General features: G+C 39.9%; 1 protein-coding gene across 5 annotated transcripts; it reads left to right on the top strand.

Annotated features, from left to right (window-relative positions):
- Positions 1-266: 266 nt before the first annotated feature.
- On the top strand, positions 267-16,894 carry tox4b (TOX high mobility group box family member 4 b). 5 transcript variants are annotated; one of them, XM_053480161.1, is made up of 9 exons: positions 267-365; positions 7,346-7,414; positions 12,933-13,208; positions 13,500-13,760; positions 13,904-14,227; positions 14,379-14,459; positions 14,547-15,164; positions 15,261-15,415; positions 15,669-16,894. In XM_053480161.1, the coding sequence occupies exons 1-9, from the start codon at positions 360-362 to the stop codon at positions 15,724-15,726; spliced, it is 1,848 nt and encodes a 615-aa protein (XP_053336136.1). In that variant the 5' UTR covers positions 267-359; the 3' UTR covers positions 15,727-16,894. The 5 variants fall into 5 exon arrangements, with proteins under 5 accessions (XP_053336136.1, XP_053336135.1, XP_053336137.1 ...); XM_053480160.1 differs by having other exon boundaries at positions 7,346-7,459; XM_053480157.1 differs by lacking the exon at positions 267-365 and adding an exon at positions 2,581-3,279.
- Positions 16,895-19,772: the final 2,878 nt, after the last annotated feature.

The following is a 19,772-nucleotide window of genomic DNA, read 5'->3' as shown; positions in this document are numbered from 1 at the left end:
TGCTTGGGTCCTAATAATGCCGTCGCACCAAACAAAATTTTTAAATGGCCTTTAACCTAAAGTAATAATATCACTCATTACATTAAAGCTGCATTTTATTTTTCTTTAACCATTTCTACAAACCATTCTCCCGACGGTTACTTACATAAAGCTTTAATTAATTGAGTTGAGAGGTTGCGAATTGGAAAATTCCGAGTTCCCGGTTGGCATAAAAAAAACACCACGGCGCGGTGTTCGCTACGTCACATCCGCTTTTAACCCGGAAGCCGGTTGCCATGTTGTGTGTGTATTTTATAAGCTTGTGAGAGGCGCTTTGCTCGGAGTTTGAAGGCAGAAACCGTGTCGATTTCAGGGCGAGTATGGAGGTAAGAAGAGAAGTCAAGAGTTACTCAATGTCAATAGCTCATCTTTCTGGTCCCTTGTCCTCCCCTGACGTGTTAATTCACACTTTTGCGCCTCTACATCTCTATTAAACAAGGAGTTTTAAAAGAAAATGAAGCCACCAAGAAGCCCATCAACTTACTTCCTTGTTCTGAGATAGCTTCCTAGCAGCTAGTCACAAACGAGAGCTAGCTAGCTCTCATCTTTATTTTACTGAAAACTAACTTACTTCCCTTTAAGGTTAGACTACTTAGATCTCTGCACTTCAAGCTAATACATCTGAGTTAACTTGAAAACTAAATCACTTAGAAATAAAACTACTTCACCATCATCACTCTCACTTTTCTGGATCTTTTCCTAGATTTGTATGGATAGCTTTCCAGCTCTTTGTGTATTGTTGCCTAAAAGTATTCTCAATGAAGGAGGGATCACATGGGGTGTGTTTGAGACAGTTCTGTAGTGGAAATGTCAGGAGGGTTGTTTGGATGTTTGTGTTGTAAAAAAAAAAAAAAAAAATAGATGAGTTTGTTTTAAATGCTTGATCTGGGTAAAGACACTTTAAACCAAGATCCAGGGTTGAAACAATGACTCTTCTTTGCTTTTGATTCAACCATAATACAAGTCTTTTCTAAACCAGAACTTTAAAGTGTGTATTTATGTTTAAATATTTGATTAACTGGACAAAATTTGCAATATTACTCTAAATAAAAAAAATTCCATCTATGAGTGATCCTAAAATGAATCAACTCCTAAAAGGAATCAACTCTCTCAGTCTACACTCCTTTAGAACAGAGAGTCACTCTCAGATTCTGCACTCAAATAATTTGATTCTTAAAATAAAGAGTGAAATAAACAGATGATACAGAGAGTGTAAATTACCCCAGTTTCACTGTGCTTACATTCTATTTGGTAAAGTAGTTGGGCAGGGGTGGATCAGTCTTTTTAGGCTTTGATTTATTGATCGTAAGGTCATTGGTTCAAAGCCCATCTCCACTAAGTTGCTGCTGTTGGGCCCTTGAGCAAGGCCCTTAATCCTGTCTGCTTTAGGGGTGTTAAAATGGCTAATTCTGCACTCTGTCCCCTGTCCTGCTAACAAAAAAAGTTGGGACATGCCAAGGATAAAGAATTTCATTGTGCAGTAATGTATGAGAGACTGAACTTAAACTTTAAAATGTATATGAATATAATCAGAGTAATTGGTGTATCTTTCTATTAATCTAACATAATTGCTAAACCGTAAAATAAGATTTTGCTAAATAAAAAAAAGGTACAGTAAATGACCCCTGTTTTCCCATTAGAGGACGTCTTTTTTTTTAACAAGGCAGTGGTGTTTTTGGGGAACAACTGAGGTGAACATCAGATATAACACACACGTACATGCTTGATTTGCTACCCTTTCATATTAATACAGACATAGAAGTGTGTACTTTAATATTGCACTAATTAAATAAAAAAATTGTCACATATACAGTCAGATATCCCATTAAGTACTTATACAGCTGATGTAAATAGAAAGATTCCTTAGTCAGTACAGATAAAATATTTTTACAATTAGGCTAAAAAATGAAAACAAATTAGAACAAAGTGTAGACATTATGCAGGATAAATTGCAGACTGTACAGAAATTAATAAATAGGATATATTCATAATACATTTTATTTATAATACATTGTTTCTATTAGCTTGTCTTTGCTTGGTTTTAAAGTCAGAATGAATCGATTTAGAGTCGACTCTGAATCGAAGTCGATTTCTTGAGTGTAGAAAGTGTAAAAGTTATTTAGGATAAATTACATACTGTACAGAAATATATTTAAAATAGAGATTAACAGTTTATATAATAGAAATACTATTCTTCAAGCTCATCTTTGTTTGGTTTTGAAATTTGAAATAAATCGTTTGCCAATGCTCTTAACCGGAGTCGATTCCCCGAATCTCCCTGAGTCACTTAAGGAGTTTAAAGGCTGTACCGGTGTTGTGTTCCGTTAGGCCCGGACTGTTCCACTGCTCGATAAAAGGGGGCGTATGGTATCGTTGAAAACGCGATTCCTGTCGTGTCTTGGTGTTTACCGCTGTATTAGCTTTATAATCAGACATAACTAGATGTAATACGTGATTTTCCACCAAAGATAATGTATAATGATTTATTAAAGACGCGTGAGATATTCGAAACTTCGGTACACCCCCTGTCTATTGTGAAGACGGAATCCGTGTCTCGAGCTCGATTGAGAAGCCTGTGTGGTGGCGCACGTAGCGCAACGGCAGGGGGAAAAACGGTTAAACGGTTTTAGGAATTTAAATCGAATTAAATTAACGTCGGTTTAATTTTAAATATCGGGATTGCACGTGCTGGTGGATTTGATACCGGACGCAGTGCGAGATGGGGTGGAATCTTGCGGTAACCGGTGTGTTTCGGTTTCCTCCATGTGGCTGTCATTCAAATAGAATCCACGTTAGCACCGAGCTAACCTGCTAGCCTGCACGCGTTTGCCCTTTTAGTCGATTTTTGGTTAAAGGTTTTTAGATATTGTAGTCGCGTAAATCCATGACACACGGAGAGTGTGTGTTTGCACCACAGTGTGAATGCGTGAGTCATGCGGGACAGCGCAGTGTGTGAGGACCCAGTGTAAGAGGATTTAACCCGGGTTATTTCTGGCACTGGAGGAAACCCTCGGCTCACTGAATCCGTCCCAGCCCACTTGGACACTAGCGAGGGTTTCTCCGACTCGGTCGGCGTCACACTGCGGTTCAGATTTCGCTTCTTCCTTTTATGCGCATGCGCACACCTGTCCTAAAATGGATCTGAATTTTTACTCGGATCTGACGGATGGTACCGGACAGCCAGGAGACTCCGAGTTCCTGGACGCTCAAGCCTTTAACGGATTTGATACAGTGCAAAAGGTGATTATTTTAATCCCTTAGGGAGTTAAACAAACCAAACTCATTGTGTGTGTGTGTGTGTGTGTGTTCACTTTCTTTTGTTGAAGGAGGATTTGATTCTTTTGTGGTCCACTTCAATTCTCTTTATGTCCACACTACGGTTAATCTCTAGTTCTTACACCTTTTCCAGTGATGTTTTTTTTAAAGCGAAACTATGGGTCTGAGGGATGCACATACTTTTAAACAAAGGGGGTTTATCTTAAAACAATGAGGGTCCCACAATAAATAAACAAGTCGATGTTCCAGAAGATTACTCCACATCTCCTCATGATTTGAGAATTCATCCAAGCTGGACTTTAATCAGTATTAATTACCAGTGAATGTTTTTTTATTAATCTTTATGACATGATTGTGATTATAACTTAAAACCCAAGCAGCACAGATGCGTGCCACGGCAACTCGGCATAGTTCAATGAGGATTAATAATGGATATACATGTGCATATACAGGGAGTGCAGAATTATTAGGCAAATGAGTATTTTGTCCACATCATCCTCTTTATGCATGTTGTCTTACTCCAAGCTGTATAGGCTCGAAAGCCTACTACCAATTAAGCATATTAGGTGATGTGCATCTCTGTAATGAGAAGGGGTGTGGTCTAATGACATCAACACCCTATATCAGGTGTGCATAATTATTAGGCAGCTTCCTTTCCTTTGGCAAAATGGGTCAAAACAAGGACTTGAAAGGCTCAGAAAAGTAAAAAATAGTGAGATCTTGCAGAGGGATGCAGCACTTTTAAAATTGAAAAGCTTCTGAAGCGTGATCATCGAACAATCAAGCGTTTCATTCAAAATAGTCAACAGGGTCGCAAGAAGCGTGTGGAATAACCAAGGCGCAAAATAACTGCCCATGAACTGAGAAAACTCAAGCGTGCAGCGGCCAAGATGCCACTTGCCACCAGTTTGGCCATATTTCAGAGCTGCAACATCACTGGAGTGCCCAAAAGCACAAGGTGTGCAATACTCAGAGACATGGCCAAGGTAAGAAAGGCTGAAAGACGACCACCACTGAACAAGACACACAAGCTTGAAACGTCAAGACTGGGCCAAGAATTATCTCAAGCCTGATTTTTTTAAAGGTTTTATGAACTGATGAAATGAGAGTAAGTCTTGATGGGCCAGATGGATGGGCCGGTGGCTGGATTGGTAAAGGGCAGAGAGCTCCAGTCCGACTCAGACGCCAGCAAGGTGGAGGTGGAGTACTGGTTTGGGCTGGTATCATCAAAGATGAGCTTGTGGGGCCTTTTCGGGTTGAGGATGGAGTCAAGCTCAACTCCCAGTTCTACTGCCAGTTTCTGGAAGACACCTTCTTCAAGCAGTGGTACAGGAAGAAGTCTGCATCCTTCAAGAAAAACATGATTTACATGCAGGACAATGCTCCATCACACGCGTCCAAGTACTCCACAGGGTGGCTGGCAAGAAAGGGTATAAAAGAAGAAAAACTAATAACATGGCCTCCTTGTTTACCTGATCTGAACCCCATTAAGAACTTGTGGTCCATCATCAAATGTGAGATTTACAAGGAGGGAAAACAGTACACCTCTCTGAACAGTGTCTGGGAGGCTGTGGTTGCTGCTGCACGCAATGTTGATGGTGAACAGATCAAAACACTGACAGGATCCATGGATGGCAGGCTTTTGAGTGTCCTTGCAAAGAAAGGTGGCTATATTGGTCACTGATTTGTTTTAGTTTTGTTTTTGAATGTCAGAAATGTATATTTGTGAATGTGGAGATGTTATATTGGTTTCACTGGTAAAAATAAATAATTGAAATGGGTATATATTTGTTTTTTGTTAAGTTGCCTAATAATTATGCACAGTAATAGTCACCTGCACACACAGATATCTCCCTAAAATAGCTAAAACTAAAAACAAACTAAAAACTACTTCCAAAAATATTCAGCTTTGATATTAATGATTTTTTTGGGTTCATTGAGAACATGGTTGTTGTTCAATAATAAAATTATTCCTCAAAAATACAACTTGCCTAATAATTCTGCACTCCCTGTATTAAAGTCTTTCTGGTGTGTCAAACTGTGTATTTAGGTTTTTGGATATGTCAGGTGGAACAAAAGTTATCAATTCTTTTATGATGGGTAAATTTTTACCACCACCGGAATGTTGCAAAAATGTAACTCAGAAAATTAGCATACAACTATTATTAATATATGCATAGAAACGCCTAATTGTTTGTATTTGTGCTATGTCTTTGCCTTTGTGACCCAGTTTCTAATTTTTTTTTCACTGAGTTGTTTGCTATTTAAAAGTTGTTTAAAATGAACTAAAATTCAGTTCATTATATTACCTATTTTGTGCAAAAGAAAATGAAGCGTCACTCTATACTGCACAATCCTGAACTCTATGCATGGTTATTTAAGAAAAACACCTAAATAAATAATGACTAACAGCATGTTACCAGCATGGCAGTGAGTTGTAGAGAGCAAAAGCTGTTCTACACATATACTGTATTTTAAGGAATATATGCACAGTGGAATCTCAACATACAAATTTCATCCTTTATAAATGTCCGCCTTAAGAATTGAAATTTTTCACTAAATTTGCCTTAACATACATATGACTGAATGAACCAAACGCCGGCAAGTGCACATGTGCCTGGGGGCCGCTCAAAACTTGATGGAAAGCCAAGCGAAGCGAGTTTACTAATCTCACAGTTTAGATTGTAGTAATTCAGTAAATAGTTATAACATTTCCAGCACTTACTGCTTGAGATTACTTAATACCTTTTATGCTGAAATATTTCTGATACGTTTAATAAGGTCAACTGACGAATATTTTTGTAATCGAGTAATCTGTGAATTTATTCGAACGATTAATCGGATTACAAATGTCCCAATTATTCAACAGCTCTTATTTTGCTGTCAGGTTATTTTATGCTTGTGGTAACTGACAAGCAAGATCATAAAGTATGTCATTAAAAATGTCTTAATGAGCTTTCCTGATGAAACAAACTCTAAAACAGAGGAAAAGCAATGTAGCATCATTAAAATATATAACTGTAAAATAAAACTAAAAATTAAAATGTTAAGAAAACTAAGATTAAGTCTGTGGCGAAAGGCCTGAGAGTGAGGTATGTAGGAAATGTACACACACCTGAGAAAAAAATATAAAGCTAATTAGCACACGCCTGTTTGTGTTACTGTGAGCTGAAAAAAGTCTAGAGAGCGCTGAAAAGCCAGCAATAGTGCGTCTTTTTGTGCACGAGTGAAGTTCACCTGAAAAGGTTAATTGAGGAGAAAAACCTGACGAACACAAAAATGCACACTCGCAGATCATCAACATTCTTTTCAGGCTTGAATCCTTTCCCATGTACCCGACTCTTGCGTCCTTCGCAACAAAGCAGCGACTGTTTTACTTACATAAAATGTTTTTAGAATTAGATGTTTTTTGTTTTTGTTTTTTTCCCTCTCGTGAAGGCACTTGCCACTGCCTCATTGCTCGTATCAGTTTTGTTTTTCTATTTTTTTTTTTCCCAACGAGTTTTGTCAGTGATTTTCTTGGAGGCGGAAGACTTGGACAGACTTGTTCAATCCAGATGTAAATAGTCACCTAGTTACTTCATAGAAATGTTTATACTTTTCAGATAGGGCAGTGTTGTTGTTAATACAGTTATACTGGAACTTAAGTTTCACTCACCATTTTTCAGGAACATTTGATGTGGTATAAATGAGAAATTCAAACTAGAAATAGTAAAGAGCCCATCTGGACTTGTTATGCGATATTTGAGGTGATGAGTGTCTTAATGGGCAATTTCTCGGAGTAGATTAGATTTTATTTGTAGGCAACATTGAAGCAATAGCTAAATTCTTAGTCAAACAGCATTGTGGGTATTGTAGGAAAAACGATAAACAAAGTAAAAATTAAATGTTGCAGATGAAAGAGAAAAAGGTCTTCGCAAAGAATGAAGATTAGCATTATGTCTCCTTCATGGTGGTTTGTTTGTTTGCTTGTTTTTTTTTTTTGTGTATTTCTCATTTTGAATAATTTAACCTTTATATCTTTTTCCAGTTTCCCGGAGGAAGCGACAACTTTTTACCCATCAGTGGAGAGGGACATCCTTTCCTGTCCTCCTCCGAGGTACCGCTCCACTCCACATACTCCCTTCAAATCCAGGATGCCGAGGTGCTTTGCGTACAGAATCGTTTTCTGTCCTTTTTTCTGTCCATGTCATTGTTTACATTGTCCACACGTTTTAGACCTCATCCTAAAGCCAGGGTTAAGGGTTTGTTGAAATTTGCTTCTAGATTTGGAGACTCATTAGCCATAAATTTATGCTACACGTGGACAAAGGTACTAAGCTGTCTCTGTCTCTGATTGTCATTGATCAAGAGTGTGTCTTTTATCACTTTAGTATTTGTTTTAGCTATAATCCTGAATCTTGTTAAAATGATTTAAGGTATTGAGAGTGAAGGTGCACTATAAGCACATTTCCAGGTGAAAGATACGAGGGGTTAGCAAGTTTCAAGACTTGCTTTGTAGCGCGCCAACAGGCGGTAACATAAGACTGCACGCACAGTCATGCAGAGCACCGAACTTTATAAGTCAGTGTGCCAAAAGACATTGTCTTGTAACTGGTGCAATTCTGACTGCATGCATTACCACATCTCCTATTTCAAGTCAGACCAGAGACTTGAAAAAGAGCAGATGTGAAATCCTGTGTGAAACTGGGCATATCTGCCACAGAGAAGTTTGACTTGATTTAGCAAGTTTACAGTGATGCTGCACTGAGGCTTCTAAGCGGAAGAACATCACTGGAAGACAACGAGAGATCAGGAAGACCTTCAACAAGCTCAATGTCAAAATCATTCGGCAAAATGTGCATGATGATTGTCAGAGAACAGTCCACAACATTGCTGCCATTGTGGGTGTGCGTCATACGGAACAGACCAGGCCATCCTCACGTGGGATTTGAACATGCGCTGCATTGCTGCCAAGTTCGTCACCAAAATGGAAAAAGGAGAGGCAGGCCTGCCTCGAGAAATCGTCCCCAGCGGCAAGACCATTAATAACGAATTCTCCTGCCGGGTTTTAAGGCATCTGAGGGAGGACGTACAGCGAATATACATCTCGAAACGTTTTTGATACCACCTCGTTCTAAATGTACACCAAGTAATAAAAGATTGTGCGAGGTTCTTGAACAGACTCTGAGAAGAAGCAGCATTCATAAGTAGTTACGGTACTTGTCTGTTTGTACTTTGTTAAAATACAGGAACAAGTGATGTGTGACTTTAAAACCAAAAAAAATGTAGTTGCTATGAAATTTTTACTCATAACCTTTTGTTTTTAGTCAGGTTTCAGATGCAACACTCAATCCAGATTCTAAACATAGAATATCGGTGTAGCCATTTTGTGTCTCCATTACTAGGGCTATAGGTTAAATATGATGCAAATACAAATATCACTAAAAGCTATGTATGAGTGAAAATTTCTTTTAAACCTTGTTTTTGGTAAAGATGTTTCTTCAGTGTTGATGTGATGATGCCTTCGCACCCTCCTTTATTAATTCCAGTCCTGAAGCAAATGAGTGCAGCATATGTTTGGTGATTTTCAGACACACCAATAAGAGATGAGTAAAACATCCATAAGAGAAAAACAATAAATGACATGAATGACTTGATTAAGAACAAATACCCTACCCACAGCGCTTGGTAAACTCTTTTCAGGTACATGTCTACCAAAGATAGACTAGAGAGAAATGTAACAATGTGAGTTTTGAGTCCAACTTAATGAGAGCATGAGGAGCTTAATTAATACAAACTCTTATTCAGATTACTAAGGAATTATAATCTATAAGCAAAAATATCCTTTTTTTTTTTTTAACCACTCACCCATAGTCCTGTGTAAAATCCGTACCCCCTATTTTTATTGTGGGTTTAAAATCTGTAAAGAAAAGAACAAAAAAGCATGTGCAATACCAACTACCCCCTTACTGCTTTCACAGGATGTATGAGTGGTTGCAGCCAGAATTTAAGTTGCAGCCAAGCATACAGACCTTTTTATAAAAGCAGAAGTTTTGGCGGTTTGCTGGTTCAGAGCATTCAGGTGTGTGTTAATACAATGTCAAGAGGGGAAGACATAATCAGTGATCTTATAAAAGCAATTTTTGCACATCAATCTGAAAACTAGTTCTACAATGAAAGATGTTCTACAACATCTTCCCAGAAATGGACGTCCCAGCCTATTCACATTAAGGTCAGACCGTGCAATTCTCAGAGCAGTACAAATAAATCTCAGACTCTACAGGACTTACTGAGCATATTAAAACTGATTAAGTATGGGTTTTTTTTAGGTAAGGGTTGCCAGGAGAAACCCTAAAATGTTTCTATGGTCCGATAAGACCAAAGTAGAGGCATAATGTCCAGTGCCATGTAACCAGCACAACATGCAAGAGTGATAAGCTTGGCTTGGTTTTGCAGCCACAGCACCTGAGCACCTTGCAGTCACAGGATGAGACCATGAACTCCTCTGTATACCAGAGTATTCTAAAGGCAAATGTAAGGCCATCTGTCCAACAGCTAAAGTTTGGTCAAAATTGGATTATTGTCAGCAGGATCATTGACAATGATCAGCATCAGAATGACTGAGAAACTTTAAAGTAGGGCTGTAGCTATCAAATACTTTAGTAATCAAGTATTCTAGCAAAAATTGGAGTAATTGGATAAAATTTACTTTTGCTTAATTAAACAGCAATGTAAAATATATAAGAGAAGCAAAGATTAAATAATCTTTTAAAAAAAATCAACTTTTTAAATGCATATAGCATTTTATCAAAAATAAGCATTGTCACTATTCACAATACAAGATATAGCTTATACCCCTATTTTACCTATGCGTTTTGACATATGGTGAGATGCGGCGTTAGGCACCGTGAGCCGATGCGTTTCCCCGGCGACAGTCTGCAAGGTCCGCAAGCTTCCGCGAGGACCGCCCAAAAACTTTTACGTTTGAACGTAGTTTTAAGGTGCCCTAATCATGTTTAATTTTTACGTGCGAAAAGATTCAAACGTTAACGCAGCACCAAAACTCGCTGTGAATCATGATGTATGGTACTTCCGGCCACCGCGCTTAACCATGTAGGTGAGATTAGGGGTATTAAAGAGATGAAAGTGCATTTCAGTGCCATACATTATTTCAAAGCCTTTTCTCTGATTCAAAAAAAAAAAAAAAAAAATGTTTATCAAATGACTTTAAGGATCAAAAAACTAAGGTACACATTGAAATAAATAATTATACAAATACATTAACATGTGCAACTAAACTTTCAGAAAAATCTACAGCTCAGGTATAATATAAGCATTTACTGACAATTTCTGTTGTTTTCTCTTGCTAATTTCTTCTACTCTTGGCTCGCTGATATTTTTATCGCTCCCTTCCATGTTGCAGCCCGCAACAGAACGCTCCCTCAAGTCAATACACAGCTAACTGTTTGCGTCTCCTTCCGCTTTGTGGTGACGTAAGCACTTTTCTTCGTTGGTGTTTACTGCCGGCTTGCGCAAAAACATAACGCAATCGTTTTTGTTTTTGTTTTTTTTAACATCAGACGACTTTTGAATATTCTTTATGGCCCCTCTCCACCTGGCACACTGGAGGTAGTTCTCTCATTGGATGCAGAAAAGGCATTTGACCGTGTGGAATGGGGTTATCTTTTTAATACTCTGGAGAGGTTTGGATTTGGTCGTAAGCTTATATCATGGATAAAACCTTTATACACGTCTCCTTTAGCCGCTGTGCGTACTAATAACAGCATACAGTATCTGCTTACTTTGAGCTTCAACACGGCACGAGGCAGGGATGCTTTCTGTCTCCACTTCTATTTGCAGTCGCAATGGAACCACTTGCTTTAACTTTAAGACAAAGAGCCGATATCCAGGGTATTCAACGGGCAGGATTGGAACATAAGGTTTCGCTTTGCAGACGACTTACCTAAACTTACCTAAGTTAGTGACTCTACTTACAGAGTTTGGCAAAATATCTGGCTCTAAAGTTAATTTCCAAAAAAGTTAACTAATGCCTGTTGGTGATGGAATCAGTCCGTCATCTTTAAACAAAAACAAACTATGCGCAGGAATTAGGAAATATACTCACTCAATATGTATGATTCAACTTACTCAAAAATAAATGGGAGACAGATTTAAATGAACCAATTTCAGAAGAAATCTGGCACAAAATAATACAGGGAATTTTCTTATCATCAATTTGCCTTAGACATGCTGTAATATAATTTAAGATTGATATAGACACCACATGTGACAGATGCAGGAAGGCTCCTGCAACTCTGCTGCATATGTTCTGGACTTGTCCAGGACTCTACATGTTCTGGACCAATATTTTTGAGACTTTTTCTGGAATATTTGAGCCAATTCCATTTATTGCATTGTTTGATGTGCCTCCAGAAAATACCAGTTTTAACCAAAGGAAAATTAAAATATTGGCCTTCTGTTTCCTTTTGGCTAGGAGATTAATCTTAACTAAATGGAAAGATCCTGATCCACCAACATTTAGCCACTGGATAAGGGAAGTGATGTACTGTCTTTAACTGGAGAAAATGAGGTATACAATTAGAGGGTTTACTGGCACATTTTATAGTATTTGGCAGCCTTTCTTAACTTTTGCTGAGGGCATGAACACAGATATTGTACCGTAAAGGAAGTGTGTGTGAAGATTACTTATTATTATTTTATTTTAAATTTTATGGACATCTGATTGTTATGGCATCCTTGTGTTTGTCTGGTGTTGGGGGGGATGGGGAAGTTTGGTTTTGTGTTCTCTTTTGTTGTTTTGTTGTGTTTTTTCTTTTAAGTTTGAAAATAAAAATAAAAAACTTTGATTAAAAAAATGCTGTGGCAGGACCTTTAGAGAGCTGTGTCCAAAAACCTTGATGAACTGGAACAGTGTGGTAAAGAACATTGGACCGAAATGAATTGTGAGACTGATGGTCATTCAGGAAAGGATTACTTCAAGTTACTGCTGTTAAAAAGTGATGTACAAGCCATTGGATCATGGCGGGGTGGTACTTGGTATTGCGCACAAGTTTTTTGTTTGTTTGTTTTTTACTTCATTTTTGTCTATTAAATAATGGCTCAGTGAAAAAAAAAAATTATGATGATTGTCTAATTTTGTATTTGCCTTATACCGTGAGCCGCTATGATCAGATGATTTATTGTGTTATTACACAAGAACACATAGAGGGGATAGTAAATTTTACACATGACTTAAGCTGATAAAGTGGGTCAGGGGGAGCTCAGTGGTTAGGGCATTGAACTACGGTTTGGACTAAGGTCCCAGGTTCAAATCTCAAGACCATTAGGTTGTCCTTGTTGGACCGTTGCGCAAGACCCTTAACATTAAACTGCTCAGATGTATGATGAGAAAAAATGTAAGTCGCTCTGGATAAGGGCGTCTGCCAAATGCCGTACTCTAAATATAAGTTGAAAGGTGAATTCTAACATTTTTTCCAAAAATCAATAATATTAGACAAAACTCGAAGGACTTCAGTATCAAAGAAGTGTCACAGCAGCCTTTTAGATAACGTTGCCTGAGTGTATAATCATTCTAGATACGATCATATCTTAACTTGATCATCTTTCTCCTGCAGACTTTCCACACTCCCAGCTTGGGAGACGAGGAGTTTGAGATCCCACCCATCTCACTGGACCCCGACACGGCGCTAAGCGTCTCGGATGTGGTGTCGCACTTCGGAGAGCTGGGAGATGGCGGTTCAGCCCCCGTCGTCCCCGGCAACGCCGTGGTACAGGGTGACGACCCTTCCTTCGCCTCGACCTTCGTAAACCCGACGACACAAGGGCTTGAGCATCTTAGCCTCATGACCCAGCAGGGAGGAGGACCGATGTTGGGATCAACTCTGGGAATGGTAAGGAGAAAGTCTGCCTTCGTCAACGTTGTAATACATCTGTCTTTTCTTTTTTTCTTCGTAAATACTTTCCATATATATTGAAATGGGTTTAAATGAACTATTTACGTGATGTAATTACTAAGGTTTCAATGGCGCGAGTGTAAGAGGGTAAATTGCCTAGCTTTAAATTCTATACTACATGTAATGTAGGTTTTTTTTTTTAAAAATAAGTTATTAAAATTAGGAACAATAAACGAATCCTACACTTTCAGTTTCAAACGTGAAGCTAAATTATCTGAACTTTTCCAGGATCTTGGGCATCCCATCGGCTCACAGTTCAGCAGCAGCTCTCCAATGACCATCGATGTGCCACTTCCCGACATGAACCACGGCCTGCTGGGCCACAATCCGCTGACCACCATCGACCAGTCAGAGCTTAGTGCACAGCTGGGTCTCAGTCTAGGAGGCGGGGCCATTCTGACCCGGGCACACTCCCCTGACCAGCCACTGTCCGCCACCGGCTCGCCTTCAGAGTCCCTGCAGGATGACGACATGGACGACTTCAGAAGGGTGAGTGTTTCAGTTTCGATCGTAAAAAAAGTGAATTCTTGACTAAATTAACCACGAATTATACCTGAAGCGCCGAAACATAATGGAAATTAATCTCTCAAATCCCCCCCCTCCTTTCTGCCCTTCACCCTCTGGCCCAGAAGAGCGTACTGGTGGAGTCGCCGGTCTCGCTGTCCGTCTCTTCCGGGGTCATCTCTCTGTCCCCCGCACTCTCAGAGCAGCCTGCAGCATCTGTGTCCTCCGCTCCGCCCGCCCTGGCCCGTAAAGCCGTAGGTGTCGGAGGAGGAGCCAAAAAAGGCAAAAAGAAAAAAGATCCCAACGAACCCCAGAAGCCAGTTTCGGCTTACGCGCTGTTCTTCCGCGATACGCAAGCAGCTATCAAGGGCCAGAACCCCAACGCCACGTTCGGAGAGGTGTCCAAAATCGTCGCCTCCATGTGGGACAGTCTGGGAGAAGAGCAAAAACAGGTAGGAATCCGGTAAATGCCGTGATTTTGCTATGATTTGGCCCATGGCTGTCATGGCATTTGCGGAAGGTTTATGTTTTATTTTACAAGCTAGATATTGTCCGAACATTTTCTCAGCTAACAGTCAACTAATAACCCTGTTTGTGCTGCAGGTCTACAAGAGGAAGACCGAAGCTGCTAAGAAGGAGTATCTTAAAGCACTGGCAGCTTACAGAGCCAGTCAGCTCTCACAGGTAACCAGTCATATTGCTTTAAACGTTAACGTCAGTCTACGAATACTAAAGCATCACATTTACATCAGTTATCATTCACCTTTGTAGCCCACTATCGAGGTACTCGACACGGCACCTTCACCACCCGCCGCTCCCATCGTGACTCCCGCCCCCGAGGCTCCGCCCCCTCTGCCCACGCCTACGCGCTCCAACCGCATCCCAGTGCACGCACCTGATAACAACACCATCACCAACATTTGCACATCGAACATCATCATCGACTTGCCGCAGGTGACCACGCGCTCTCGGACGGGGGCTCACAAGCCGCCCGCCTCTTTGGCGCCGGTCACCGCGTCGACCCCGACTCTGCCCATGGTCACCAAGATCATCCTCCCCAAGCAGCCCGCAGCGCGCCAGCCGCCACCGCTGCAGCAGATGCAGAACACACCGCCGCCCCCACGCCTCCAGCAGATGATGCATTCAGTTGCCCCTCCACCGCTACTGGCCAAACCTCGCGGAGGGGGTGCGGTCGGCCAGGTCGCCGCCCCCATGGCTGCTACACCACCTCCTCCTCTCCAAATCAAGATAGTCCCCGCCCCTGCACAAGCAGACATGGCCACACCCATCATCGTCACCAGCACCACAGAGGCGCCTACAGATACAGCCGCCATGGAGGTGGACGTGGCGCAGCCTGCCACCATAGTCACCACCGAAGCTGAGGAAGGGGTAGGATTAACGAATAATTACACCAGAGATTGTGACTCTTATGGATTTTTGATTTTGTTGATCAAAGTGGGTTTGTAATACTTTTTTCTTTGTTAGATGGAGGTGGAGCTGAACAGCTCTCCTGCGCATGAGGTTGCTCCCTCTGCAGGTCCTACTGTGTGTGTGCGTGCTGGTTGCAATAACCCACCTGTTGAAAGTAAAGACTGGGACCGAGAATACTGCAGCAACGAGTGTGTAGCCACACACTGCAGGTAAAGAAATACTTACACACACACACCTCAGGAAAAAAACTTGCAAGAATTAAAATTCACTATAGTCGGATGATTTTTATTATTTTCACACACACAAACACAAAAGAGGGGGTACTAATGTTTGAACATGAACATATTTTATATATATATAAAATAATACAGTCCATATGTATAATATGTTTGTTTCTTTTCAACCTGTTTTATGTTTGCTGTTATGCCTAAGCAGTGTCGTTTTGCTGTCCTTCTCTTACAGGGACGTATTCATGGCCTGGTGTGCGATCAGAGGACAGAACACCACCACCGTCACTTAAAATCCAGTGCACCAATTGTCAAGCATGGCAGGGACAGAGCGCGAATGTGGCATGTGTATTTATAGATGGGAAAGACTTTGAGAGGACTATTTTTGATTCTTGTTCATCACTTCCCATATTTCAAGCTAACAGTGAATAATTTTAAAGGGATAACTTAACCAGTCTGCAGCAATATGGGTAACTTTAGTTACAAAGTAGTTATTAGTTGTACTAATAGACTACAGGACTGATGTATTATTAATTGAACTCACAGTTTGACTGAGACCGCAATTCATTTTTATTTGGAAATTTGTCTTAAAAATGTGATCCTGAATTTTCAGTTGTAGAGGAAAATGGAGCATTGAAGGTCTTGAAGGCAAGGATAAAATGCCGAATGATGTGAATAATTCAAGACAAATATGGCCCAGATAGTCCTGTTGGGATTTGCTTTAGTATCCTACATAAATTTGTGCACCCAAAATGTAAAAAGGAAAAACTTTTTTTTTTTTTTGTTCAGCCAGTCAAGTTCCATGTGAAGTGGAGACGACATTAAACATGTTAAAAGAATAAGTGTGATTTTTAGCTAGATCAACCAGAAGGCACTACATTTTTGATCTGTTAATAAGTTTAATATGATGGAAGGTTGCATTATACTACTGTAAAAGGATGTCAAAGTGCCAGATGTGTAAAAGTTAAATGTAATTTAATTCTTTCTAAAATATGATATATTTACAATTATGGAGAATCTGTTTGTGTTGGCTTGTGAGATCATGGGGGAGGAAAAGGCTCGAAAATGTAAATTGTAAAGAACCAGCTCTATGAAGTACAACGTCTCACTTAAATAAGCATGATGTATTTTGAAGATCTCCAAACTTGGATCATGACGCACACAAAACCTCAAACTGTGCATCGTTACTATAATGGAAACATGTACTGAGTAAGACATGAGATTTTGAACTCTGAAACACTAGAGATTTTAAATATGATGTACTGCTACATGAACAAGATCAGTGTTTTATATTCCAGGATGTATTTTTTTTTCCTTATTTTGCAGTCAGCCGGAGACGTCGTTGACAAATTGCAGAATTTCTACATTATATTCTGTTACAAAACAAACAAAAAAAAACTTTTTAGTGACTTGCATAAATGGAGTAGACATTCCCATGTTAAATAAACAAGAAGCACGAGACATTTGTGTTATGTCTGTTGCTTCTACTGTATATGAAAATATCTACTGTCGTTACACTGTTAAATACCGGAAGTGTGTGATGGAGTTGCCTCAGGATTCATGAACCTTTTTTTATTATACTAGAATTGCTAGTTTTGTAAGAAAGATATGCAGTAAAGTAATGCAGCATTTGTTCTGACTGATTAGCAAATTCATCTGTGTAGTCCAGTTGTAATAAATCAGCCAACTACCTTCACTACCGCTTAAAAGTCATAAGAGCCAGTTTCATCATAGTGTTTGATGGGTTTTGCTAATGCACTTGACAATACTGTTCTTGCAGGAACTATAACGGAAAGGATGACCTGTGTCTTGAAATAACAACTGACTGTTGTTGTATTTAATGTTACATAATTACCTAATTCCATAGTTTATTTAATAGTTTTGAAATCCCCAGTATTGTAGAATGTAGAACATAAACAACAAAAATTTGCAAGTGATCCAAAACGTTTGAGCGGTAGTATAGTCAAAAGTGACCAAGGACTTCCGGTTGAGCGTTGATGGAGTAGGACGTGAGTTTGGGAGCTCCCACCGATTTTGATTAAATTGTTATTCATTTGCGCTTTTTGGCCATAATTTTAGTCCTGTTTTATTCTTTAGTTCGTTGAGTTGAGAGGTTTTACTCGGGACTGCGTAAAATGGCAGCAAAAAATATTAAAACTCGCAGTACTATTCAAACACAACTGAGGCCTAGTTTGCAAGCCGCGACCACATCCTCGAGTGAGTCGTCACCTGTAAAGCCCCCCTCGAGCCAAGCTAATCCGGATATGGATGCTCTTAAAGTCGAGTTGTTAGCCTCGCTGAGGAAAGATATCGCCGATATTTTTAAAAAAGAACTTCAGGATACTCTCGGTGATGTTTTGTCTACTATTAAGTTCGACTTGCAAGCGGTGAAAACGCAGCTGGCGATCGATAAAGCCGCTAATGATGCTATCGTGTCCGAGCTAAAAGGTACGGTCAGGGAGATGGAGCACGCGCTTACGGTGTGCTCGGACGACATAGCCGAGATGAAAAATACTATCAAGTGCCTCACAGCTAACGTAACCAAGCTGGAAAATAAATGTGAAGACTTGGAGTCTAGGTCGCGCCGTAACAATGTTAGGATAGTGGGAGTACCGGAGGGCCCTGACACGTGCACCACTGCGGCCGTGGCCTCCTTGCTAAAGGAAGCCTTTAATCTGGAGAAGGAGCCGCTTTTGGATCGTTCCCACAGGACCCTCCAACCCACACCTAAGCCCGGCGACCGTCCACGAGCCATTGTATGCAGGTTTCATTACCACACTGACTGTGTTGACATTTTACGTCGCGCTAGAGAACGCCGACAGATTAAAGTTGGAGACCAGACCATCTCAGTCTTTCCTGACTACACTGCTAAGATAGCACGCGCTCGGGCTGCATTCAATACGGTCAGGCAGCAACTCCGTGGCATTGAAGGTGTTCGGTACGGCCTGTTTCATCCAGCACGACTTCGCATTACATATAAGGGTGTTGAGAAGAACTTTGTGTCAGCGGAGGAAGCCAGTGATTATGTTAAAACTGTGATTTCTGGGTGAGCCTCAACAGCCCTTCAGTTTGGTGTATAATCCTGTTAAGTGTTTACAGTCTCATTAGGGTTAACGCTACATGCGCATTTTTATTTATTATTATTTTAACTGTGTTGCTCTAATTACCGTACTGTTTGTTTGCTTTTTTTTATTCACACTTTTATATAATAAGACTAAATCGTATATTATACTCTTGTACTCTGGATTAGTCCAGCACAATCTTTTCTATGCTTACTGCATCTATTTGCACAGGACTCGTTTATTTGTACTTTTACGTATTTTTATTTTTTTAATTTAACGTGTTTATAGTTATACGCACACTGTTATACATTGTGGAAGTCGGTGGGAGTTTTTTTTTTCTCTCTCTCGCTTTTGTTTGTTTTTGTTTGGGCTCCGGTTAGTCCATTCACTTCGGTGGATCATTTTTGCTTTTTTGGGGAACACTGCTGTCTCCTTTGTTTTGTAATGTGGAGACTTTGGGTGTATTTGTGTTTAGCGGTATGTGGGGGGGTGGGGGTGTCCCATTTCGGCTCTTTACGACCACTGGCATTTTGGCTGTTGCGTTTTTTTTTTATTTACTTATTTTTATTTTTTTTGAATGGTTAGTGGCAATATAGGTCCCAGCATTGCTGGGTCAGGCACGCCTCTTAGATTCATTAGTTGGAATGTCAGAGGTATGGGTAACCCTGTTAAGAAATCTAAGGTTTTCACACACTTGAAACGTTTAAATTCTGATATAGCATTTTTACAGGAGACTCATCTTCGCATTAAAGATCATTATAGGTTATATAGCCCTTGGGTAGGTCAGGTCTTTCACTCAAACTTTAATTCGAAAGCTAGAGGAGTTGCCATTCTCATTAATAAGAAAGTTCAATTCTCATCGACCAATGTTATCGCTGATAGGAATGGTAGATACATCATTGTTGCCGGTACCCTAATGCAAAAAAAAGTTTTGTTGGTAAATGTATATGCCCCAAATTTTGATGATGCTGAATTCGCTAATAGATTGCTGAGTAACATCCCCTCCTTGGACACCCATTTGCTGATCCTCGGTGGAGATCTAAATTGTGTTTTTGATCCCATCTTGGATCGATCTAATCCTCGTAATCTGACTCCATCATCTATGTCTAAAATATTTTCAGATTTTATGAAAGGGAACGATCTTATTGATCCATGGAGATTTCGCAACCCCTCAATCAAAAAATTTTCTTTTTTCTCTCAGGTGCATCATTCTTATTCCAGGATTGATTACTTTTTTATTGACAGAACTCTTAATTCATGTGTTAATTCTTCTGACT

The sequence above is a fragment of the Clarias gariepinus genome, chromosome 20, assembly GCF_024256425.1.
Source record: "Clarias gariepinus isolate MV-2021 ecotype Netherlands chromosome 20, CGAR_prim_01v2, whole genome shotgun sequence".
NCBI classification, from domain to species: Eukaryota; Metazoa; Chordata; class Actinopteri; order Siluriformes; family Clariidae; genus Clarias; species Clarias gariepinus.
The sequence above is the reverse complement of the archived record's forward strand: the minus strand, read 5'-3'. Positions and strand labels throughout refer to the sequence as shown.

Excerpts from the sequence above, each read along its gene's own strand:
- tox4b (XM_053480156.1), top strand. The coding sequence starts at position 3,175 with ATGGATCTGAATTTTTACTCGGATCTGACGGATGGTACCGGACAGCCA. Across the intron at positions 14,228-14,378 it reads TGGGAGAAGAGCAAAAACAG|GTCTACAAGAGGAAGACCGA; the intron begins GTAGGAATCCGG and ends TTTGTGCTGCAG. Across the intron at positions 14,460-14,546 it reads GAGCCAGTCAGCTCTCACAG|CCCACTATCGAGGTACTCGA; the intron begins GTAACCAGTCAT and ends TCACCTTTGTAG.